This window comes from Tupaia chinensis, unplaced genomic scaffold (genome assembly GCF_000334495.1).
Source record: "Tupaia chinensis unplaced genomic scaffold, TupChi_1.0 Scaffold000009_1, whole genome shotgun sequence".
NCBI lineage: Eukaryota > Metazoa > Chordata > Mammalia > Scandentia > Tupaiidae > Tupaia > Tupaia belangeri.
Window position 1 is genome coordinate 339,372 of NW_006159439.1, and position 26,984 is coordinate 366,355.

The following is a 26,984-nucleotide window of genomic DNA, read 5'->3' on the forward strand; positions in this document are numbered from 1 at the left end:
CAGTAAATATATTGAAAGAAAAATCAATATTATCTCATATTTGTATAAAAATGCAGATACATAGAAATATTGGAATGCAGGAGCAGCAGATGGCATAATGATTATATTGTGGACTTCCATGTAGTTTACTGCAGTTCAAGTCCTGGACCTGGTAGTTTAAAACTTATGCTGGGCCTGTGTTTGTGCTTGCCCAAGATCCTGAGAGAAGAATGGAGGAGCAGGGATTATGGCATGGATCCCTCTTGCTTTCTGCTTACCTGTCTCTCTCCGTCTCTCTGGTGAGCACATGTGCCCTACGGCAAAAACATCTGTAAAAAAAAAGAATATTGGAATGACATAGCATTGACTAGGTGATAAGGTGATAACATTATGGGTAACTTGCATTTTCTTAATCATATTCTCTTTATTTTCTGACTTTTCCACAGTAAATATGTTTTACATTTATCATTAGATTACTTAAATAATTATCAAGGTGTTTAGTTACTCTTATCTAAATATAAAGGTTTTTGTTTTTTTTTTAAGAATCATTTTATTTAACTTTATTTACTTAATTTGACCAGAGTGGGAGAGTAAGAGAAAGAGAGAGAGAGAGAAAAAGCAAGCCACCAGGCAGGTCCAACTCTTGAACCATGGTCAGCCATGTGTTAATCCAGTGCCCCTAACTATCATGCCACCTGCTGGCCCCTAAAATACAAAGTTTTATTGTAAGGAGTTACGTCATCATACAGCTCGATTACAAGAACTGCTATTTTCTTGACTAAGCAGATGACCCAAAATACCACATAATTAGTTTGATTTCTAAAATCATTACTTTAATTAAAAATACATAATAATGGGATCAGCAGTTAGCATAATGGATATATCGCTTAATTCCCATGTAGTCGACCGCAGTTCGAGTCCCAGACCTGGTGGTTGAAACTCACTCTGGGCACGTGTGCATGTGTGCCCAAGATCCTGAGAAGAGAATGGAGAAGGGATTGTGGCATGGTCATCCTCCTTGGAGGTTCATTTCTTGCTTTCTATCTCTCTGTCTCTCTCTGTCTTTCTGGCGAGCACATGCACCCTATAGCAAAAACCTCTCCAAAAAAACAAAAAAAAGTAACGACATGTTATAAAATATTTATCCAAATATAAAAATATAGTATATATTCTATAAATATTTTATATAACATATATATTTACATGAACATTATATACTTATGTAAAAATAATATAAATATTTATACATATTTTGTAGTATATATTATATGAATGTATTTATATAATATAAAAATCAGGACCAGCAGTTAGTGTAATGGCTATGTTGCTAAACTCCCATGTAGCCGACCGCAGTTCGAGTCCTGGACTCATGCCGGGCATGTGTGCATGTGTGCCAAAAAATTTATATAATATAAAAATAAATATTTATATATTTATTTATATATATAATTTATATATTCATTTATGTTATTTATGTAATTAACATGTAAACAAATAATAAGTCATTCATTTAATTTAAAATACAGAATAATATAATTGAAGTAATCATCTTTATTTCTAAAATTATCTTGGTACATTCTGCATATCTTCTGCACAATTGAGTTCTTCACTTATTATTATTTTAAAACATTTTTTAGTGCTGGAGGCCAGCATATGGTAGCAATTATGTCGCTGGACTTCCCACATGACTGACCACTGTTCAAGTCCCAGACCCATGGCTTGAAATTCATGCCAGGAGTCTGTGTGTGCATTCCTAAGATCCCAGGAGAAAAATGGAGGAGGAGTGATTGTGTGGCCATTCCCCCACCCCCAGAAGGTGATTGCTCACTTTTCCTCTCACCGTATCTGTCTCTCTCTCAGGCAAGGGCATGTGCGCTAAGGCAAAAACATAAAAAAAGTTTTTTTTCAGTACCTTTTAATTCGTGAGTAGGTATGTTATGGCAGAGAGTGACTGGGAGATTGCTGGAACTGTTAAGAAGAACCTTAATTGGACAGGAGAGAAGCTGTAGGTAGCATGGACTATCACAGTATTTGCACATTCTTTGATATTTGTGATCATGGGATCCTGTATTTTACATCTCAACAAATCCTAGATTCCTACATGTAAGGCTTTCTTTGCAGATACCTTTGTGTTAGGGTATCTAAGTCTACGCCTACGACTATGTCTGTTTGAGTCTGTGTCTACTATCTGTTTCTTTATCTGGGTATCTGTTGCTATATCTTTATATCTTTATCTACATTCATATATAATATGCACCAGTTACAATATATTCAGATAAGCTCTGGATCTTAGTTGGCCTGTGCATCTCCTACCTTATCGTGTACCTGGAAAACTTATGTCCTGTATCTCTTTTCTAGTATTTAGGAGATCCCTCTTGTCTATGACTGGAAGGCCCTGAGGTGTAATGCTATAGTCTAGAATTCCAGGATGGAGCTAAAGTGTGACCCCTATTGGTCCTAAAGGTTTTTTGTAATAATATTAAGGATGGTTATCCCCCAACTACCATCACACACTTAGATGTGTTATTCTATCCATACAGAACCTACAATCTACATGCACGTATAGAATTTCTGTGGCAAGATTGGGTTTTCCTGACAAATTGTATGATATAAAATATTTTCTGGTGTGTAAAGTACTGCTACTATCTTATAGATTAGTGGGAACTGAGCTGGATATATAACTTGTATGATTTAGTTTGCGTTTGACGTATGCACACATATAATTTTGTTTATGTACATTTCTACAAAAGTGACTTTTCTGCTCCTTTGATTAGTGGGTAGAACTCAGCCACTGACAAAGTACATTTGAGGAGGTTTCAAAAAGTTAGATGTCCTCATGTGTTTTCTATAAATGCCCTAAAAGTAGAATTTTCTTTTGGGCTTAGCCCTCTCCTTCCTTCCTTATTTTTTTTATTCTATTCTATTTGTTTTTAAGAGAGATTTTTTACTAAGGGTGCTTGAGCTTGCTGGAAAGACAGAGAGAGACAGAGAGACAGAAAGTGAGAATTCACACCACAGGGGAAATAGCCACACCACAGTTCTTTTTCCTCCATTCTCCTCCTAGGATTTTGGGCATACACGCACATGCACCTGGCTTGAGTTTTAAGCCTCTTGGTTTCAGGACTTGAACCATGGTCAACTACGTGTGAGTTCAGCAATGTAACCAATTATACCATCTGTTGGTACTGCTTCCTTATTATTAATATGCATAGTATATCAGAAAAAAAGAGAGAACAATTTTTATTTTGAAAACTTAATTCATTTTGACCCCTGAATTATTCTCCTTTTAGTTTTTTTCAAAGCATAAACAATACCAAACATTTTCCTTTTATTTAAACGTGCAGGAAAAAATTGTTAATTACTATGTTATATATTAACATTAATGTTAATTTCTGTAAATGTTTATGATTTTAAATCCAGTGTGCAAAAGAATTATGCTTCTAAGTCATTCTACATTTATCCTTGCCTAATTTACAAGACCAGTTGTTATGATCAGTCTTAATTCTCCCTCATTTCAGAATCCACGTATCTTTATTGTCTTCATTTCTTTTCACTATAGATTTTTAGAAATATATATATATATAAATTCATCATGTATTTGCTTAACTCATCCTCTGTATCTTGATTGTTATACATGCCATTGTTTTTCTCTTCATAAAGTTCAATTCTTAATAATTTCAAAAAAATTTAATTGTATATTTTTAAGATATACAACATGATGTTATAAGAAGCAGGAAGATAGTAAAAAAAGTTTCTATAACAATGTTCTATAACAATGGACATATTCATTATCTCACATAGTTACTATTTTATTTTTTCTTTGTTTTTGTGACAAGAGCAACTAAAAGCTATTTATTTGGTATGGTACCCATTTACAGTAATTTTTTTTCACTTTCATTTATTAAAGTTTTGACAGTACTCATGTTACCAACTAGATCTTTACACCTGTTCATCCTACATATCTGCTACTTTGTATCCTATGACCTGTATCTTCCATTTCCTCCTTCACCCCACAAGCCTGGTTATCACTGTCTTCTTCTTTCTCTGTAATATCACTGTAAATTTATGACAACAGTAGCAATCTGTCAGGGGAAAGGATGGATGCTAACAATTTACTTTGTTTTGATTACTATATTATTTTTTACGTTTCACATATAAATGAGATCATGCAGTTTTTCTTTCTGTGTCTGGTTTATTTTATCTCTCAGACTTATGCACATTATAGCAAATGGAGATACTCCATTCTATTTGAAGGCTGAATAGTATCCTATTATGCATATAGAGAACGCAATTTCATTATTCATTTGTCTATCAAAGAATACTTAGATTGTTTTTATAGCTTGGCTCTTGTGAGTAATGTTACAATAAACTTTGGAGTGAAGATATCTTTTTTAAAAAGAATTATTTTACTTAACTTTATTTATTTATTCACTTATTTCACATTAATTGGACCAGAAAGGGACAGAGCAAGAGAGCGAGAGATTGAGAGAGAGAGGGGCAAAGTGAGAAAGCAAGCTGCCAGATTCTGGACTCGAACCGTGATCAGCAATGTGTGAGTCCAGTGTCCTTAACCACCACACCACCTGCTGTCTCCCTTGACCCCTTTTTTTAAAAGAATTATTTTACTTAATTTATTTTAGAGTGAAGATATCTTTATGAGGTGAGGATTTCTCTTCCTTTGGGTATAACCAAGAAGAGGGATGTATGGTATGTACATACGATTGCTGGATTGTATAGTAGTTCTGTTTTAATTTCTTTAGAAACTTCTATTATGTTTTCCATAACGGCTTAGCTAATCTGCATTCCCACTAACAGTGTATATGAGTCTCCTTTTCTCTAAGATTTCACAAAGCTGGTTAAATCTTTTGACATTTTGATGTAAGGCATGCTAATAAGTAGAAGGTAGTAATTCATAGTAGTTGTTAAACATGTTTATTCATTTAATTTTATTTTAATTGAAAAATACTAATTGTGCATATTTACAAGGTACCATTTGATGTTTTGATATATGCAGCTATAAAAAGGGGGAAAATCTGTCATTGGTGACAACATGATGAACCTGGAGGAAAATATATGAAATGAAGTGAGCCAGGGACAGAACAGCAAATATCGTACGAGCTCACGTACATGTGGACTCACAGAGTTTGGAATTGCATTTCCCTGATGACTAATCAGGTTGAGCACCTTTTCATATGTTTGCTGGCCATTTCAATGATGTCTTTGGAGAAATATGTATTCAGACCTTTTGCTCATTTTAAAATTGGGTTGTTTTTCCAATATTAGGTTGTCTGAGTCTTTTTTATACAATTTGGATATTAACTCCTTATTAGATAAAGGGTTTGCCTTTTCCCTCAAGCCATAGTCCGTCATTTCAGGCTAACTGTAATGTCTCCACTTCCTTCCACTACATCACCTTCTTAAGGGTCCCTGTAAGTGACCTTGTAGTAAGGTCACTGACTTCTTCAAAGCCTTTGAAATATCTATGATTTGATTCTATTGAATGCCATTAAAAACTACCCCAGATGTTTCTAAAGTTTCCTTTCACCTATGTTTCTCTTATTGCTCTTGTAGTGCATCCTTCATGAGTCCCCCTCCTCCATGCCTTCCTTCCAATTACTAATTACTTAAAATCACCCCCTCCCGTCACTGAGAGAATGGCAACACCACAATCCTTTCTCCTTCATTTTCCTCCTGGAGTTTTGGGCACTCACACATATGTGCCCAGCATGATTTTCAAACTGCCAGATCCAGGGCTCAAACCACCATTGACTATGTGTGGGAGTCTAGTGCCTTAGCCACTGTACCAGTGCTAGCCCCCTCACGAAACAGTCTTGTGGCTTCTGTGGATAAACTCCTCTGAGGTAACCCCTAAATAGTGATAGCAACACTGGCAATCTGTCGGGGGAAATGATGGATGGAAACTATTTACCCTATTTCACAGCATCCCAAGCTTCTGCTCTTTGTGCCTAACCTCCAATCTCTCCCATATTTGGGCCTTAGTTAAATTTTCTGTTACTTACCATTCATGCCCCTGTTATGAGGAAAAAGTGTGGGCATGACACTTTTTTTGGCCAAGATATGGAAATACGACATTTTAAAGTTGTTTCTGAGAAAATTTTCCTGAAATTAAAAGTAGAAAGAAATCATACAGAGTGTGAAAATTGATGGAGTTTTACTGAGCATCCTATTCTATAGTCCTGTTGAACATATGTGATGCTTCTACAGTGTGGCCAAACTATGCTAATTCAGCTGTTTACATACCAAGTACACGGTCTTGACTTGTTTAGGGGAGGGCAGAGAGGATAGACAGTCTTACATACAGCTGCAAGATGGTGTTGTTGGGCTCCTGGATGAATTCCTAAAGAGCTCAAGAGCAGAGTTTCTTCAGTCTACCTCACTAACAAGTCACTACATTTGTGTGACATCTTGTCTACAAGTGAAAAGTCACAGAATTTGCTCCATTCCCTTATTTCAGTAGAGAACTGTAGAGCTCAATTCTAGAAATAATAGCCTAGTAATTATGCCGTTTTTCTCTCTCCATAGGCCATAGTCCTATCAGGATTAACATTATCCAGGGAACAATAAAAGCATATAATCTAGAAGATTGTTTAGCATTAAATTATCTTACATTTCTGTCTCTAAGAATCATGAAAATAGCCAGTTGTTCAGTTTTTCTGAAATTCTTCTTGGTGAGAGCCACTTTTATGATCAGAAATAGGGTGTAATTAGGATGCATATGTGTAATGTCTGATAGGTAGTGGTACAGAGGTAGCCTTGAAGGATAATTCTGGAAGATATTCTTGTAGGTTTATACTTTGGAAAAGGTGATGGATAAATGCTTGAGATTGACAAGGCAGAGATGTGAGGTACTCATGTCCGCTCAGAGATAAACTTCAGATTAGAGATTTATTCTGCAGTCTGCTGTACACCTGAGACAGAGACACTTATGAAGTCAGTTCCCAACAGAGGATTACTCTCTTTGAATGATCAGTCCTTACTCTGAGTCTGGTGCACTAAGAATTGGATCTAAAGAATTCTCAAATCTACTGAATTGCAAATCATGTAATATAGGTCTAATAGTATTTTAGATGTTGAAAGTTCAGCAGACAGGGTTTGAATTAGTCACAGATTAAAACAAGAATTCTAGGTTACTTTAAAATAAAATAGACTAAAAGATATTGTGTATTTTGAGTAACTCAAATAGAAATGATCATAAAATTAATTTATACATGTGAGGTGACTTCAAAAATTTGTGGAAAAAATGCAATTAAATACAGGTTTGTTTTGGTGCAAAAAACTTTAAAATCCATGTATATAGTTTTTTCATAATACATGTTTTCTATGAACTTTTTGAATATACCTCCCCATACAATATGAATAGTGAACATGTATAATGCTAATCCCATCTTCACCAATTTTAAGGCATTTATACATTATTTATACTTTTATTTTGTTAAAGTCATGGAAGACTATATTTTAGATTTATTTAGAACTTGAAAAATACACTTACTTCTGGGGTCGGTGGCTGGATCCCACAAGGCCAATGTTCAGTTGAAGTCTCAGATCTAGCAGCTTGAGAACCATACTGGTTCTGTGTCCTTATTTGTCCAAACTCCCAAGAAGAGAATGGAGAAGGGATTACATGTGCCTCATACACACACCCTAGAGAGCTTTCTCACCTTTCTCTCTCTCTGTCTCTGTCTCTCTCCAGTGAGTGCATGCATGAGATAGCAAAACAAACCAACATGGAAAAAACATATACTTCTGTTCCCTCATTGTGCTGTATTGTCAGAAGGTATTGTGTTTGAAATATGAACTACAGCTGACTTGTGGGACTATTTAATACTCACTCTATTGTCCTTTGCTTTGTGAGCACTTTGCTTGCAGACACTCAACTACAAATGATGTTCCTGATATTACTGCCATTAGAATTGCTACACGTAGCTCTGCATCATTTGTTGATCCATCTACTTACTCATGGATAGTAGTTTATTTCCAGTTTGGTACTAGTAGACAAAAGCTGTCATAAATATATTTGTAAGCTTCTTTCTTTTTCTTTCTTCTTTCTTTCTTTTTCTCTCCTTTCATTTTTTTTTCTATTGGCTAAGTACCTGTACCAATCGGTGAATAGGAATGGGTCAACTGGATCATGTAACATATAATAAATGTACACTTAATTTTTTTAGAAAAATTCAACTCTTTTGAGCTAGGAGAGTTCCAATTCCTTTCCATATTTACTAGCACTTATCATGGTCAATCTTTATAATTTTAGCCATTCTAATAGGTTTTTAGAAGAGCTCTTATGTTGCTTTGATTCAGATTTTCCTTAATGACTAACAAAGTTGAGCATTGGTTCATGTGCTTATTTCCCATATGAGTATCATCTTTGAATAACTGCCCTAATCTTTAGTGATTTTAAAAATTAGGTTGCTTGCTTTTTTACTGAGTTTTGAGAGCTCTTTTTATATATTCTTGACTCAAGTCCTTTATTTGCAAATATTTTCTCTAGGTTCTTGGTTTGCCTTTTTAATTTTCTTTCTTTTTAAAAAAAGATTTATTTATTTATTCAATTCCATTTGTCATTATTATTTTTAAAATTGACTAGGCAGAGGCAGAAAAAGGGAGAAAGGGAAAGCGAGAGAGCAAGACACCAGGTCCCGGACTTGTGAGAGTCAGGACCTTTATCCACGCCACATGCCGGTCCTCCTTTTTAATTTTCTTAACAGCATCTTATGAGAAACAGAATTGAAAAAAAAAATTTTTTTTTGAGGGAGATATTTTCCCATAGGGCACATGGACTTGCCAGAGAGACAGAGAAAGACAGAGAGACAGAAAGTGAAGAATCACCTCCCAGAGGGGATGACCATGCCACAATTCCTTCTCCTCCATTCTCTTCTCAGGATTTTGGGTACACATACATGCACCCAATTGAGTTTCAAGCTGCTGGGTACAGAACTCAAACAGCAGTCAGTCATGTGTGAGTCCAGCAATGTAAACATTACACCATCTCCTGGTCCAAAAATTAAAACAATTTTTAAAGTTATTGTATTAATTTTAAATGGTGTTCACAAAAAGATGTGATCTTCCTGCCTCAGCCTCTCGGCTGGGACTACAAGCAGGAGCTATCATATGTAGCTCCTACTGTGCTGGGCAGACCAGCCTTCAGTTTGTGATGCCCTGCTTTAGCCTCCCCACGTTGGTGGGCTCACAGGCGCATGCCACGGTGTCAGGTCTTTTCATCCAAACTGAACTTGGAACCTGGGTCTCTCATGTGGCCCCAGCCGTTAGAGCACAGTATCTTACAGCACGTACCACTGTGGCTGGGCCTGCTCGTTCTTTTATTGATTGTGCTTTAGATGTCATATCAAAAATCTAAGTCTAACACAAAATCACAAAGATTTTCTTCTATATTTTCTTCCACTTTTACTGTTCTAGGTTTTATATATATATTATATTTTATTTTATATACATATATGTATATGTGTACATACATATTATATATAAATACCATTATGAATTGATTTTTGAATATATCTTTAAGTTTGTATCGAATTATTTTTTATACATATCTCTTTTTCCAGCTCTATTGAGACATGACTGCTAAAAGTTGTGTACATTTAGGGTTACAGTGTTGTGTTTATAGTTTATACACACACACACACACACACACACACACACACACACATTTTGAAGTTATTACCACATAATGCTAATTAGCATATTTACCACTTACATAGTTACTATTATTTTATGTGTGAGCTGAAAATATTTGAGATCTATTTTTAAGCAAATTTTAAATGTACAATTTTATTAACTATAGTATACTTTGATCAATATATCTCCTTTGCTCATTCTGTAGCCCTTTCTTTGTAAATATAATTCTACTTTCTGTTCCTAGAAGTTCAAGTTTTTTTTAAAGATTCCATATATAATTAGATCATACATATTTGTCTTTCTCTGCCTGACTTATTTCACTTAGCATAACGTCTTTAAGGTTCTTCTATGTTGTTGCAAATGGGATATTTCTTTCTTTTTAAAGACTGAATAATAGTCCATCTGTACACACAGAGTCACATACACATTACATCCTCGACACACACTATTGTGAATAATGCTGCAACAAATGGGAATGCAGATGTTTCTTGGAGACACTGATTGATTGTCTTTTGATACCTACCCAAAAGTGGTACTGCTAGATTTTATGGTATATCTCTTTGATTTTTTTAGGGAGATTTTTGCTATAGGACGTGTGTACTTGCCAGAGAGACAAAGAGACCGAAAGTGAGAAATTACTCTCCAGGGGAGATGGCCACACCACAATTCTTTCTCCTTCATTCTCCTCTTGGGATTTTGGGCAAGCATGATATGCAACCAGCATATTTTAATGTACAGAGTCCGAGACTCATATGCAATTGACTGTGGGAGTCTAGCAACATAACCTTACACCATCTGCTGGTCCCTATTTTTAATCTTTTAAAGATCTGTATCATGCTTTCCATAACTGTCGTACCAATACATGTTCCAACCAGCAATATACCAGGGAACTCTTTGCTCCCTATCATCACCAATACTTCTTATCTTTAGACTTTTGATAATAGCTGTTCTCACAGCTGTGAGATGATATCTCATTGTGATTTTAATTTCAATTTGTGTGATGATTAGTGATATTAGGCATCTGTTCATGTAGCAATTGGCCATTTGTATGTCTTCTTAGAGAAATGTCTGTTCAGATCTTTTGCCCACTTGTTTTTAGTTGTGCCTTTATTCACTTTACTTCATTATAAATGCACTTGCTTCAGAGATCCTATTAATAATGTGACCACTCGCAAAAGCGGAATATAGGTCATCTCTCTCAGCGTGGCATTTTTGTAAAAAAAAAAGCCTTTCTTATAGGAATTTCACTGATCACACAGAAGTTAGAAGAATGCCAAATATAATGACATGTACAGCTTCAACAGGGCAGGCCAATTAAGAATTTACACAATGTAAAAATATACATATTAAAATAGATACAAGCAGCTGGGAGAGTCAGTGACAGAAATCCCTTTAATGATCAGTGGATGGTCTTTATGCGGTAATATTGCTTTCGCCTCCATTCTAGTAAACAATTTTCACTGACAGATAAAGGCATTCAACTCAAGTCTACGTTTGCAAGGACAAATTGTGACCCGATACATGTACAGTCTACACCTGCGTAACTGTGATCTTTCTGTGACACTCCAAAGAAAATAGTAATAGCCCCATGCTGGTCGTAGGAAGTACTGGTCTTTTATTCTAGATTGGATTTGGAAAATGTTTAACTCTTGACATTAATATTTCTGAAGAGCACCAGTCTCCTTCTGCTTTGTTTTCTTTACAATTGACATGCACTTAGAGCGGGAAAATCTGATTGTGGTTTGACCTAGCAGTGATATCTGAACTACTCTTAAAAAGAGAACCTTTGTAAGAACCTGTTAATAATATATTTTAGCAACATGTTTAACATAAAAAATATAGCTCTAAGCCAAAAGGTAGAAGGGAATGCATTTGAATTTTAATACTTTCAATTTTACTATTCTGTAGTTTCTACCACTACCCTAAAGGATGACATTGATAAAATCACTTATTTTCCAGAGGCAGTAATTTGAAGTCTTAGAGAAAAATCCCAAACAGAAGAAATGTCACTCTATTTATTTATTTATTTGTTTGTTTGTTTGTTTATTTATTTATTTATGGGGCTTTTTAAGAAACTAGCCAAAGACTATAAATTATTCAAGGTTCCTATTGAGATTCTAGTAAACAATTTTCACTGACAGATAAAGGCATTCAACTCAAGTCTACGTTTGCAAGGACAAATTGTGACCCGATACATGTACAGTCTACACCTGCGTAACTGTGATCTTTCTGTGACACTCCAAAGAAAATAGTAATAGCCCCATGCTGGTCGTAGGAAGTACTGGTCTTTTATTCTAGATTGGATTTGGAAAATGTTTAACTCTTGACATTAATATTTCTGAAGAGCACCAGTCTCCTTCTGCTTTGTTTTCTTTACAATTGACATGCACTTAGAGCGGGAAAATCTGATTGTGGTTTGACCTAGCAGTGATATCTGAACTACTCTTAAAAAGAGAACCTTTGTAAGAACCTGTTAATAATATATTTTAGCAACATGTTTAACATAAAAAATATAGCTCTAAGCCAAAAGGTAGAAGGGAATGCATTTGAATTTTAATACTTTCAATTTTACTATTCTGTAGTTTCTACCACTACCCTAAAGGATGACATTGATAAAATCACTTATTTTCCAGAGGCAGTAATTTGAAGTCTTAGAGAAAAATCCCAAACAGAAGAAATGTCACTCTATTTATTTATTTATTTGTTTGTTTGTTTGTTTATTTATTTATTTATGGGCTTTTTAAGAAACTAGCCAAAGACTATAAATTATTCAAGGTTCCTATTGAGCAGAGTTATTTTTCTGTATGTAACTGTCTAGAGAATAAATAAGATCCTTTCAAACATTGCAACGACTGGACTTCTGGTACACTGCTGCCAGCAATCAGAAGTCTGGAGCAGATGCTTAATGTTGGCTGCTTCTACTGCTTCTTTCCCCTGCTTTTGTGCCAATTTTAATGACAAATGTGTTTTGGTGGGTTATACTTGACACTTTATGCTTAATGATTTTCTTAGGCAGCTATCTCTATCTGAGTAGAAACTCTTAAAAAGGTTACAGGTTCTACTCAGAGAAAAGATTCAAAATCTGTCTGAATGCCTTTTAAGATCTTGCTAAACTGCTAGTTACTACTGGGGGAAAAAGCATTAAAATAACTTAAGATCTATTATATTGGTAACTTAGAATGCAAAATAATTCATTTTGAAACCTCTCAAGTTTGAAAACAAGATGGTGCACATTAAATACCATAGTTTTCCGAAAGTGAATATGCTCATTTGGAACTCATTTTTTTCTGCCTGAGCTACAACAATTTCCTAAAACTCCTATGTGGGGATGTGACAGTTTTGATGATCTCTGACTAGATGAACTGATTAATCTCTTTTGGTAATATTCCTTTTTCTCCTCGGTAAGAGTTTTAAAAATTTAGAACAGCTTCACTTTTCTAGTCTTGCCACATTTCTTTGTCTTATTAATGCTTTGCCTCTCCGTTTTTCCAAAAGACACATTTTTTAAATCAGTTTTTAAATTTTCTTTACTAAAATTTATTTTATAATTTCTTAATTACATTTTATTGTTGTATATGGTATACAATGTTTTTCTTAAAGCATGTGTGCAGCACATGATAATCAAATAAAAAGTATGACCATATGCATTATTTTCAACAAAGAACCTTACATTCCTGTGTCTATTTTTTTTTCCTTGAACCTTTTCCAAATTCTCCTCCCCCATCACCCCCTTTGTATATAGTTTGAAATCAGGAAATGTAGTATTTTCACCTTTGTTCTTCCTCAAGATTGCTTTTAATTAGTTGAGACTTATTTTATTTGTGGTTTATTACAAACTTTATAATTGTTTATTTTTGTCACTTAATTTTGGGTAATATTCTCTTCTAGTTAATGAGCAAATTAATGTAATTGAGAACTTTCTTTCTTCTTTTTATTATAGTCTTTCAATGCTATCTCTTCTAAGTTTTTTTTAGCGGCACCTCAACATGTTTGTACAAATATTATACTTTTATTTTCCTTTATTTAAAAAGATTCCTAATTTCCTTTTATCATCTTCTTTAGTCTTTTGATTATTTATAAGTATATTACTTATTCTAAATATTTGGTTATTTTTTCTCATATATCTTGTTATTATAGTTTAATTTAACTGCCAAATTATGAGAACGAACTATGCATGATTTGAGCTTATTTAAAATTCTTGAAACTTATATGTTATCATAAGAAAAACAATATTTTTATTAGTAGTTACTGAGCTTTATGAGAACGAGAGATTAAATTTTATAAAATTACTTTTTAAAGCATCTCTGAGATTTATTTTTGAATTGTAAACATAATAAGTTATGTTTTCTAATAAATCGTGACTTATTTGATTAAGATGGACTTAATCACAATAATTCTTTATTATATTAAATAATTTTATTTAGTAATTTATGCATATAAAATAAATGACATTATTTTCCTTTTAATTTAGAACAATTTTGTCATTTCAATATCTAAATTATGTACATTGGTTTTATAGAACAAAGTTGCATATTTTCATATATTTACTTAAACAGAAATAGTTTATACATTATAAATATCTGTTCATTGAACTTTGAAAGAACATAGTATATAAATAATTTTGGGACAGAGGCTATTTGAGTTAATTCCTTCTTAGTTGTATTTGTTTTCTTCTGTAGTTATAGCTTCATTAGACATTCTACCACTTCTTTGGTTATCTGTAATATTTAAATACTTCTAGCAAAATGTATTCCTTGAAAGGGACTGTCATTTACTGAATAGGTTTCAAAGTGGAAGACATTCAGAAATGTTATTTTTCTCTAATTTTGATCTTTAAATACATTCTTATTCATCTCATTTAAAAATTTTTTCTTTGAGAGATTTTTTGCTATTAGGTGCATGCACTTGCCAGAGAGACAGAGAGACAGAAGGTAAGAAATCACCCACCACAGCAGATGGCCAGGCTACACTCCCTTCTCCTCTCGTCTCCTCCTGGGATCTTGGGCAAGCATGTGCATGACATGTGCCCGGCTGAGTTTGAAGCCGCAGGTCTGGAACTCTAACAGTGGTTGCCCAGGTGGGAGTCCAGCCATGTAACCATTAGGCCATCTGCTGGCCCAGTCCCATTGTTTTTAATTCCTTTATTCCTTTCCACACAATAGCAGGATTTTCACATTGCATTTCACATCACATTCTCTAACTTTTCATCACCTCTTTGTGCCAGATCTCAGTTTATCCTTTAATATTTCACCATTCAGTGCAATTTTGTCTCATGTTCCTATTTTCAAGTAAACATTGCTATAATTATTTGTACATTCTATATTTTGTACAGAAATATACAAAAATATATATAGTATAGGTATTGGAGCAAAAAGTAAATTTATTCAAACAATCATCATATAGCTCTATAAACAAAACATTATACCAACCCTAGAAAATCTATGTTCCTTTTAGTCTCTGCCTTTCTAACTGTATGATTGTACTGACTATTGACATCATAATTAGTATGACTTAATCTCATAGTTTCTTTTTTTTTTTTTAGAGGTTTTTGCTATAGGGCGCATGCGCTCGCCAGACAGACAGAGAGAGACATAGAGACAGAAAGCGAGAAATCACCCCCCAGAGGGGATGGTCACGCCGCAATCCCTTCTCCTCTATTCTCCTCTCGGGATCTTGGGCATGCACGCACACGCGACCGGGTGTGAGTTTTAATCCACCGGGTCCAGGACGCAAACCGTGGTCGACTACATGGGAGTCCAGCGACATAACCATTACGCTAACTGCTGGTTCCCAATCTCATAGTTTCATACATAAAATTATTATGCACTTTTATGTGCACAGTTCTTTTTACTCCATGCCTTATTTATGAGATTCATTCGTGTAGCTTCATGGTGCCATGTTTTCGGTCAATTTTTTATTATTGGTTGGTATTCTATTTGATGAATATACTATAATTTATTTATATAATCATCTATTGATTAACAGATGATTACATTTGGGAGCTATGATGAATAATGCTCCAGGGAAATCCTAGTATATGTATTTTGGTGCAAATATTTATGCAGTCTCCAATATCTGTTGGGATGTACCCAGGAGTGGAATACAGTCCTAGTTCATTACTGTATTTCTCAACAGAAATACCTGTGGCCAATTTGAGAAAATGCCTCTCCATTATCAAAAGAAATAAATAATATTCCAGGAGCTACCAACAAATACAATAACTTTAATTTTTTTTAAATAGAGATTTTTGCCATAGGGGATGTTTGCTCACTGGAGACACAAAATAAAGAGTCAGAAAACAAGAGAACACCCTCCCCCCCCCGCCGCCAGGGGGGACGGTCACATCACAATCTGTTCTCATCCATTCTCCTTTCGGGATTTTGGGCGCACATGCACACGCACCCAGCATAAGCTTCAAGCCTCCAGGCCCATGAGTAAACTGCAGTAAGTCATGAGGGAGTACAACAATGTAACCATTACACCATCTGCTGGTCTCCCAACAAATATAATAATTTAATGGAAAAAGCTAAGGAATTTTTCAAAGTTGTTATACCAACTTACATTTTCAGAGAGTACATGGGAGTTCCATTTATATTCTCAGCAGTTCTTAGCATTTTCAGTTTCCTTTTCTGTTAGTCACATTCTGATAATGTGCAGTATTATCTCCCTCTGATTTAAATGTTCATGTCGCTGACTTCTAAAGAGACTGAGCTTTTTCTTTTTTTTTTTTTCCCTTTCTACTACCTGTTCTATCACACCAGGAAATTTCCCTTCTCTTTTTTTTAAGGTTTATTTATTCATATCCTCTGTCAGAGAGAGAAAGGGAGAAAGATATACCTTACTTTGTCTACACACTTTGACCCACTCCCAGACCTAGCCAGCACAGACTGTGAGCATGTGTGGGCCCAATCATAAACCCTGGACCTTTTCATGCGGGTCTAGAACTGTAGGTCATTGCACTATCTACCTACCATGCTACCATCCAGTCTTGAATTTTATATATATTTATATGTCAGCCATTTAGATATTCTCATTTATGAAGTGGTTGCTCACATGTTTAGTTCACTTGATTAATTATATAGTCTTTTTTCTTAGTAATATGCAGAGATTATCGTGTATATCTGTCTTTTGTCAAATGTAAATATTTCTTCACATTCTGTGACTTATTCATTCTAAGTATGCTGTTCTCTGATGACTGAGAGTTCTTAACGTTCAGTTAGCAGTTTTTAGTGATTATTGCTTTTATGCTTTGTTTATATATCTTTGCAGGTCCCAAGGTCATGAAATTTTTCTATATTCCTATCTAGAAACTTGTTAAGGTGGCATGTAGTATATTTTGAATGTGCAGTTCTCTCACTCCTTAAGGTACTGGATGGATATTAAATCACACTGCACCAAATCTGACAATCACAAGAAGTTGTGTTAATCACACATTCTAGCATATGCAAAGCAAGGGAGATCTCTGGGTGAACAGTAATAGTGTCTCACCAGCAAGAACTTACTCTTGAATACCTTCAGAAAAGAATTGGGAGAACAAGAGTGAAGTCCCAGGGGAAAGATATAGAGAGGTAACTATAATGTGTTTGTCGTACCTATAGTATGAACTAAAATAATGGCATGGGATTGAACGTGGTGAATTAATTTACAAAAGTAGTAATATCAATAGGTCTTGTTCTAAATGGCTTTGGAGGTTACATTGTCCAGAATGATTTAAAAAATTTTGAATTAAATGATTGTTAGGATTTGAGATTAAAGATATAGAAAAAAATTATCTAAGATAAATTTATTTTTATTTATTTATTTATTTATTTATTTATTTATTTATTTATTTTGGACAGAGTCTCTCTGTGTTATCCAGGCTAACCTCAAGCTCAAAATCCTGGTCAATCACTTTCAGTTGCTGGGACTACAGGTGTAGCTGTATCTGTTTTTTAGGTTGGACCAGGAATTATACTCAAACCTCCTATGTCGTCCCAGTTAAGAAACACAGTGTCTTAGCAACTGTACCATCACTTCAGGGTACTTTATTGAATTTTGTTTTTTATATTGTCCTTCAGACATTAAGATGGAGAAGTCTGATGATTAGTTAAAAATGTAACTATTAAGGTCCAGTAAAAACTAGGACTAGGACTAGAGACAAAAGATTAGAAAGGTTTTGTTGTGCAGCTAATATTGCTGGAACTTGAAAAATTTTATAAGGAATGACTCAGGAGTTATAAATATATGCATTAAGTTTCCAGTAGGATAGGGTTAGATGGTGGCACAGTGGTAACATAATGGGACCTGCACATAAAGAATTTGGGTTCCTGTTTTGGGACCTTCCTGTACACACTAAGTGCCCATAATTAAGCCAGCTTGGACTTGGGGGGTAGATTGTGGGGTGGGGGCTCTTTAGAGGGTGCCTATCTCCCTCCCTCTCCTTTCTTTCTCTCACTCTCATGGGGGAAGTGAATAAATAAAGTTTAAAAAGACACCAGTAAGATTTACTTTTAAATAAATGTACATAAAGAGTAAACATGTGAAGAGCCACCTTGACAGAAGGGAAAACTTAACAGCAATGAAAAAATTGATACTAAATTAATAGGATAATGTGTTATATATCTGGAATAAATTTATTCTTCAGAAATTGGGTTGGTAAACCATGGAAAAATGGAAAAAAATCATAAAACTGAATTGTGACAGTTCTTATTTTTCAAGGGCCAAGGGATTTGTTGACTGATCATAATCTGTTATAATCACTCTTTTTTTTTAATAACATCATATACTTTAGCTTTAAAGCCTGAAGGATAAACTCTTGACCATGAAAAATAAAATAGTGCATCTAAAGTTCACTTTAAAATCCTAAACATAATCGATAGAATTATTTAGAAATAAAATATAAAAAGCGTAAAGAACTGGTGATGTAACTCTGAGCACTAGCAATATATTGAGGTGAAAGTAAAAGAAACTAATCCAATAAAAGCCTGGAGAGAAATAAGAAAATGAGTGTTAGAGGATCAGAAAAGAGAAGTAATGAATATCAATAAGACAATAGAGTTAAAATGGTATAGCAAATGATTTCAAAGCTGCAATGGTGACAGTTTACGTCTGAAAATATGCAGTCGACTTTCAACTAGAATTATAGCCTTCAGGCAGTAAGCTAAAAAGTGATGATGATGGGTAACTAAATCTAAACTAACACCCCTAAACCTCCATTTTTACCTTTCTCTAAGATTCTCTTATTTCACACAATAAATTTACCACAGATTTTTTTTTAATGAATGCAATAACTAAAAGAGCTAGTGATAGTTATATTGAGAACCTGTAAGGTTTTGGACACTGTAAGATATTTTATATTCAATACCATATTCAGTCTTTAGCCAAGTAAATTAAGTGTTATGATTATCTCTTTTACAGATAGGAAACTGGGGATTTGAAACTTTTATTCAAAGACATGAATAGTTATAAGCTGAGAGGCTGAGATAAACATAGTGGCTGGGATATGACATAAAGTCTATTCTATAGCCATTACAACAAATTACTTAAGATGATTAATACCCCTATCAAGACCACTTCTTAACTTTCTTTACTATATTTTTAACAGGCATTATTTCTTCAAGAGGAAAAAACTCTACAAAACTAAAGAGGAGAAAGGATAATCTCAAATGGTGGCTTTTTTCCAATCTCATCTTCACTTTAATTTTGAGATATTCTGTATAATATTGGGGTTAAGAAGGATTACAAGATAGAAGTTAGAAACTACTAAACAGTATTTATTTAGAAGAATCTGTCGTCCATGGAATCCAGTTAAAAAAACTCTTGAGTTACTAAAACATCTCCACAAGCCAATTGCTTCCAGAAAGTCTCTACTGCAGCACAAGATGGTTCCATTAGCAGATTATGATCAACACTTGGAGCCATTAGACCACTCCTACCAAACAGCCACAACCAATTCATTAACACATCAATACACAGACAAAAATATCAATCAACTCAATAACCAACATGTGGCTAAAGTGCAATCCTATAGCAATTACCTTGCAGCACCTCCAGTAGGCTCTAGCAAGAAGGTCCAGAGCCCTTCGATATCACCATCTTCCAAGTCTCAGGACAACATTTCGCAGAGCTTCTATAACAAAGCTTTGAAATCACCCTTATCCTTCTCCAAACATCAGGCCACACCTTCTCTAGACCTCCACCAGAGAAGTTCAGGATGGCCCATTAGGAGAGGGCTGAGCTCACCTCTGGCCTACTCTAAACCTCAGACAACAACCTCACCTAATCTCCACAAGAAATCATCATCATTTGCACCCAGTCAAACAGCCCTCAGTTCACCATTACCCTTTGCTGAACCTCAGACTACATCTTCAGGCTTAGACCTCTGCAGAACAGCACCTTCACTGAAGTCTAGTCAAACACTCCCAAGTTCATCATTATCCTCTCTCCAACATCAAGAAGCACCTTCCTTAAATATTATCTGGACATCACCTTTGGAATCCAACGAAAGAGTTCTTAACTCACCATTACTTCAATCTAAGTCTCAGAAAACATCTTCACTGGACTGCCTTTGGACATCTTTATTGGAACAGAGTCAAAAATATTTGAGCTCACCATCACTCAACACCAAACTGCAAACAAATGACTTCTTTCAGGAATCGCCTTCTTTGGAGCCCAATCAAATGGCTCTGAGCTCTTCATTACCTGACTCCAGACTTCAGAAAACACCTATGTTGAGCTCTTATCACAGTATTCTGGGTGTACCATTGTCCCACTCAAAACTCAGGAAAACATCTTTAGCACATTCTGTTCACCAGTCTCAGAGCTTACCATTATTCCAACCTAAATCCCAGACAGTACTCACACCTGATCATAAATTTCGGACGCTCAGTTCACCAGTATGTCACTGCAAGCTTCAGAGTACTACTTCACCAAATAACAAAAACAGAGCCACAAATTTACCATCACCCTATCCCAAACCAAATGCCTCAGGCCAATCATTGTCAAGTCCCAAACACTACACCAGGAACACTGCTGTTTCAACATCGGATTCTAGATTCCCGAGTAAAAACAGCTTTGCTCTTTGTGCACAGATGGAATCAAATAAAGAAATTCCATGGACTTTAGATTATAGTCAGCCATGTGTTGTTAAAGGTGGAACTGTCCCCAGGGATATTGTAGACAAAATTGTCAATTCTATCTCCAAGACCAAAATCCAGAGGGATCTCTGTAGGCAGATTCTCTTTCGAAGGATGAGGGGAAAGCCAAATCCCCGTCCTGGTCCGCGCCTTTCATCAAATTATATGGTTTGTTTAGCTTGTGCTTCCTGCATAAAATCTCAGTGTAACCACCTTACAGGAAAGAAAGATCCTCACCGAGCAACACTGTTTGTCATACCAACACCTGAGATCAGTTCTGAGGGTAAAACAAACGTGAAATTAGTTCTCATCCTTTCTCTGCCAGAGACTTCTTCCTCCTCTTCTCTCCCTCTTCTTATGCAAGAAGATCAGTCTGATGAAGCCCCTGAAGATAACCTTGAAGGAATAGAGAAGATGTCACACTTCTTCCCTACATCTGAATCTGCTATTATCCAGGGGCTTAATATGAAGAAACAATGCTTGACAGTAGATTCTGCAAACAAAATGATAAGCCAACCACCCCAGCCCACTGACTGGCTGTTTTATGTTAAAAAAGGTAGTAATACTCAGCCACAATCCCCACTCCCCTCATCTTCTAACTCTTCCTCTTCCTCCTCCTCCTCCTCTGCCTCCTCTGCTTCCTGTTCTTCATCTTCTTCCTCCTCTTCCTCTTCCATCTCACTCTCCTTACCCCCTCCTCCCAAAGATTCTAGCACACCTTCTCTCTCAGGTTGTGTATTCACAAAGGCATTTAGTTATCACCGGTTACCTCCTGGGGTCTCCTGGCTTGAATTTATATGTAGTAAAGATCATCAGCCCCTTCCTGGGAAACTATATCATAGTCAATCACCAGCCCCCAAAACAAAACCAGTGAGGAATAACACCACAGTAAGAGGGACAAAGGGATCAAGCACACTGTTCAAATATTTCCAGAAGAAGTTTCAAAATGAGAAATCCCGATTAAATTAACTTTTTTGTCTCTTTAAAATCATTGATCTCTTAGTTCTTTAAGACTAGTGTTAATGTCTTATCCTATTTATAACTAAATGTGACTCCATCTTAGCTAATTAAGTACTTATTTAAGGGGAACTATTACCCTTAAGTCTATTTTCTAGTTAAATAATTGACTATTATATGTAAAAAAAACTGAATCATTTTAAAGTTCATTTTTTATTTATCTCTTTTGAGAGAGACAGAGAGAGAGTCACTCATGATCAGTTCCTGTATGTTGTGATCTTCCCTCCAGTTTCCACGCAGCCAGGATCGCAGTGCATGGAGACATGTGGTCTCGTGCAGGTCAACTCAAGATCTAAACCTGGACCTTTCATGTAGCTCCAATATCAACAGTGGCACTCTAACAGCTGTGCCACTACATCTGTCTTTTGTGTTTTTATCCAGTGTGTGGCTTCTAGTAGGCTCTGTATAGTCATTGTTAAATGCATTTATGACAATTAGCCGTAAACCAAAATATGTCATCAATCTTGTCCAGAATAGTATGTAGTACATTATCATTCTTCTTCATAAAGACATGATAATGACAATATCCTCAAGATATGTTGGTAATCTGTTTACCTACCTTAAAGGAAACCCAAATTATGTTCAACAGGTGAGAAAATTACAGAGAGAAATATTTTCAGTGATATGTTCCTAAGGGAAAAGTCTTCAGTTGCTATCGATTGAAGATACAATGATTTATTCAACCTTGGTTTAGAACATGAAGAGAATAACTAACTGGTACAAGTAATCCTACTTCATACTGATTGTGGCAATATTTCAATCATGGGCAGTGAAATCACCTTTACTTCTATCTATATCATCAAAATAGATTAGTGTTTAAAAATGTTTTTGTTCCACAGGTCTAACTTAGTGAGAAGAAAGAAAGTTCCTAATGTACCTTAAGTAATTATGTCTCGCTCCAAGGGCTAGAATTAGTATCCTACTTACACTGATGGCTCTCAGTCCTGCTTTTCTTCCCCACATCTTTTCTGATCACCTGACTGCAAATGGACATTTCTAGTTGGAACATGCTACAGGCATCTCAAAGTCAGCACGGGCAAGCCAGATTTATAATTCTTACATTTACAATTTAAGCTTTATATCTAGAATCCTTTATTCCATGTTTCCTGTTTCAGTGGATGTACCATTGTCTACCATGGTACAGGCTGACTGTTTTTCTCATTGCCTACCCTTTCCATGAATTCAATGGCTTTGATTATCTCAAATCCAGCCTTTTTTAAATCCTTACCTAATGCCACTATCCTAGTTGTGGTCATAGCCACTTACCACCTGCAATAATTTGTAAAACTGTACTGTGATTTTGGAGTACTTTTAAAAATGTCACTTCACTGCTTATACTTCTAAAACCATTGCCCTTTGTTTTGTGGGGAAAGTTAAAATTACTTATGCTTAAACTACGGTAACTTTTTAAAACTGATTACTTTATCTTCTCTAGTCTTCTACTGTATACTTTAGCAGCACTGTATTTTTTTTTACAATGTGACAAAACCCTTCTTACATTATACATTTTATTTTATTTATTTAAAATGTATTTATTTATTTGTTAATAGGGTGCATGTGCTCATTGGAGACAAAGGAAGAGAGGGAAACTGGTTTGGGAGGGAGAACATGCTGCAATTTTTCCTCTCTTATTTTCTTCTTAGGACTTTGGTTACTCACACATACGTGGCCAGGATGTTTTTTAAGTCCCTGGGCCTGAGACTTGAACTGTACTGTATTCCATGTGGGATCCAGCCACCTTAATCACAATGTCACAGGCTGGCTTTAACTGATTTTTTTTGGAGGGGTTTTTGCTATAGGGCGCGTGCGCTCACCAGACAGACAGAGAGAGACAGAGAGACAGAAAGCGAGAAATCACCCCCCAGGGGGATGGTCACACCGCATTCCTTTCTCCTCCATTCTCCTCTCGGGATCTTGGGCACTCACGCACACGTGCCCAGCATGAGTTCTATGCCACCGGGTCTGGGACGCGAACTGCGGTCGAAATATGTGGGAGTCCAGCGACATAGTCATTAAGCTAACTGCTGGTTCCCTTAACTGATTTTTTTTAAAAAGGTTTTTGTTATATGGTGTGTGTGCTTACCGAAGAGAGACAGAGACAGAGAGAGGAAACATGAAAAATAACTCCGTACACCACAATCCCTTTTCCTCGATTTTCCTCTTGGGATTTTGGGCACACATGTACGCACTCCTGGAATGCTTTTCAAGTGGCTAGATCTGGGACTTGAACTATAGTCAGCCAAGTCACGCTACCTGCTGGCCCCTATTGATTTATTTTAAGACAGCGTCTCCTCTTGCCATGTCATGATCCCCTGTCTCAGCCTCCCTGAGTTACTGGGATTTCAGGCTCATGCCACTGTGCCCACACTTTACGTTAGACTAGAACCCTAAACAGGGCTTCCTATATGGTCCCTCCTTATGGACACCACAGTGACTGGGCTACATGCTACCTTTTAATTCAGTAATAATCCTGCTGTTTAGAAAGATCTTCTAAGCTATCCATTTTTATCCTATAGGGCTCTGCCTTGTCTTGACATCTTCTGGGAAATCTCATTTAGATTCAGTTACAAAATGGTTATTTGGCCTTCCTATTACCATAAAACTCTCTATTCACTCTTTGTACTAATCTTTTTTTTTTCTTTTTAAATTTATTTTATACATTCAATTATGTACATCACAACAGCTTGTAAAATGAATTTTTCTAACATAAATACTTTGCACACCAGTACAGTTAAAGATATTATCATACACGTTATCATCAACTATCTTCCATTTCTGAGTCTCTTAAATGTGTACTGCTCTTAATCACATTGTATTGTAACCATGTTTTAAATTGAAACTCCTTATTCAGCATTTTATCCCTGATGGTTTTTAACTTAAGAATAGAGCAAATGCCCTAAAATACAAGGGGACTTCATGAAATTCATAGAAAGATGGAATTATTCTATGAGTTTATTTTGTTGAAAAACAGTTTGAAATCCATACATAGATTTTTTTCATTTAATTTTTATCTTTTTTTAAGGTTTTTCATCACAGGCTGTGTATATTTGTGGGGGCTTGGGGGGAGAGAAGACGTGAGAAGTCACCCTCTTCAGAGAGAATCGCTATGCTACAATCTCTTCTCCTCCAGTCTTTTCTTAGGGATTTTGGGCATGCATGCACATGTGCTGGTGTGATTTTCAACTCACCAGATCTGGGACTTGAACTGTGGTAGGCCACGTGGGAGTCCTGCACCTCAACCAGCATTCCACCTGCTGGCCTCCATAGTTCTTTTTATATACATTTTCCATAAACTTTTCAATTACCTCTAATATGCATACATGTTGAGTTATATGCTGTTGAATTCCATTTTTTAAAAATTCTCTAAACTAATGTTTCATTCATCTACATCTTTCTTATAAATTAATACAGATTTGTTCTTTGTATCTTTTGTTTTGGTGAGAACTTACATAAAATGTTACTAAAGACAAGCAATAATCTTTGTCTTATTACATTAAAACTCTTTCTTAACAGTATTTTAGTATTAAATAAGATGGTGGTTGACGTACAGTGGATAAATAATTACAAAGAAGAATGGATGTATGTGATAATATATTTGAAACCATTTGCAACCCTTTAGAAAACCTTTGACATATGCTTCATCCATATTGAACTCTTCTGGTGAAACATGTTGCATTTGTAATCACTCATTTAATATGTTTTCTACTAGCCTGAATTTTATGAGCAGAGAACCTGTGTGTCTCTTGTTTATCCCTAATTCCTCAAGACCTATTGGTACCTGGAATGTACTAAGTATCCAGTAAATTTTGTTGAATTCTTTTAAAATGTGGAGTTCAACTGATTTTTATTTATTAATGTAACCACTTACATGCAGTCTTTCAGTTTGTTTTATAAATTATATCCATTCTCCTCTTGGGATCTTGGGCACACACATAACACGCACCCGGTGTGAGTTTTAAGCCACTGGGTTAGGGACGCGAACCGTGGTCGACTACATGGGAGTCCAGCGACATAGCCATTGTGCTAACTGCTGGTCCCACTTTAGGAAATATTTGTGAGAATTCTTGAGCATGGATAGTAAGCCTGACCATGTGTTGGAAGAAGTCAGTGAGACAAAGGGGATACAGCTAAAATATCTGTTTTAAATAGGACATTTAGATGACAGAGAGCAGAGAAGAGGAGAGAGAATATAACATTTATGATTTTTTAAGTGAAAAGTCAACTTATAAGGTAGATCATGCGTACTATATATAAGACTCCACCTTGTGAAGTATTGAAACTATGTACATGTGTATATATGTATTTGTGTAGTGGTTCATATATATAAGAAAGATAGAATGACTTCAGGTAAACACTGAAATGTTGAATAAAATGGCTATTCTTGTGGAATAGTCATAATGGTGTATTTAGAAAATTGACAATTCTATATTTTTCCTTTAAATTTTCATTCTCCAATGGACATTAATTCCTTTTATAATCAACAATTTAAAACAAATATTTAAAAAGTAAAAATATCTTTTGTCTCCTCTAGTTTAGATGAATTACATAGCACACAATGTTGTTGTTCACAACTTTCCACTTATTGATATCATCTGTGACTTTACAAGTCCACGAGGAATACATATTTTTATGAGATACACATTTTTTCCCCCCAGGAGAAATGCATTTACATTGTTTTAAAGTCTTTAAACATATTTAGAAATTCTAGTAGTTTCTACTTCAATGTTAAATGCTGGACTTCTTGCAACATTCTTTTATTTATTGGTACATTTGTCTCTTAATTATTTTACTTTATGTAGTACTTCAAGCTAATAGAGAAAGAGATAAGATGTTGCTGAATATCATTATACCAACACCGGGCTTTGGCAAATCTTCTCTTTTGGTTACATTGACTTCATGCGATAATGAAACAAAACATCACTGATACAAGTGCTGTCTTCAGTGTAAATGGACACTTGAAATCTCAATGCTACTTTCATTCTCCAGAAGTGACTCTTGCTAGGAATTATATTTGTCTATTCTAAATATTTATGGGACCATAGCAATCTGTTCTGCATAGTTTAACATTTTGTATATATTATAATGTATTTAACATTTTGAAATGTATAGTTTCAGATCTAGAGTGCATTTTTGAGATCTATCCTTGTGGTATATAGATAGTTCATTCTTATCTTTATTGATATATATATATTACATATACATATAAGTGTGTATATAGAT

The 26,984-nt window shown here is 35.3% G+C and overlaps 1 protein-coding gene across 1 annotated transcript in view; it reads left to right on the forward strand.

Annotated features, from left to right (window-relative positions):
• The window catches only part of CSNK2A2IP (casein kinase 2 subunit alpha' interacting protein), a 156,892-nt gene extending 135,176 nt beyond the window's left edge, over window positions 1–21,716 (forward strand). The window contains exons 4-6 of the mRNA XM_027766086.1: window positions 4,620–4,686; window positions 16,903–17,201; window positions 19,217–21,716. Of these exons, the coding sequence (XP_027621887.1) occupies window positions 19,494–21,716 (2,223 nt within the window). The 5' untranslated portion in view covers window positions 4,620–4,686; window positions 16,903–17,201; window positions 19,217–19,493. The remainder of the gene's footprint in view (window positions 1–4,619; window positions 4,687–16,902; window positions 17,202–19,216) is intronic.
• The last annotated feature ends 5,268 nt before the right edge of the window (window positions 21,717–26,984 follow it).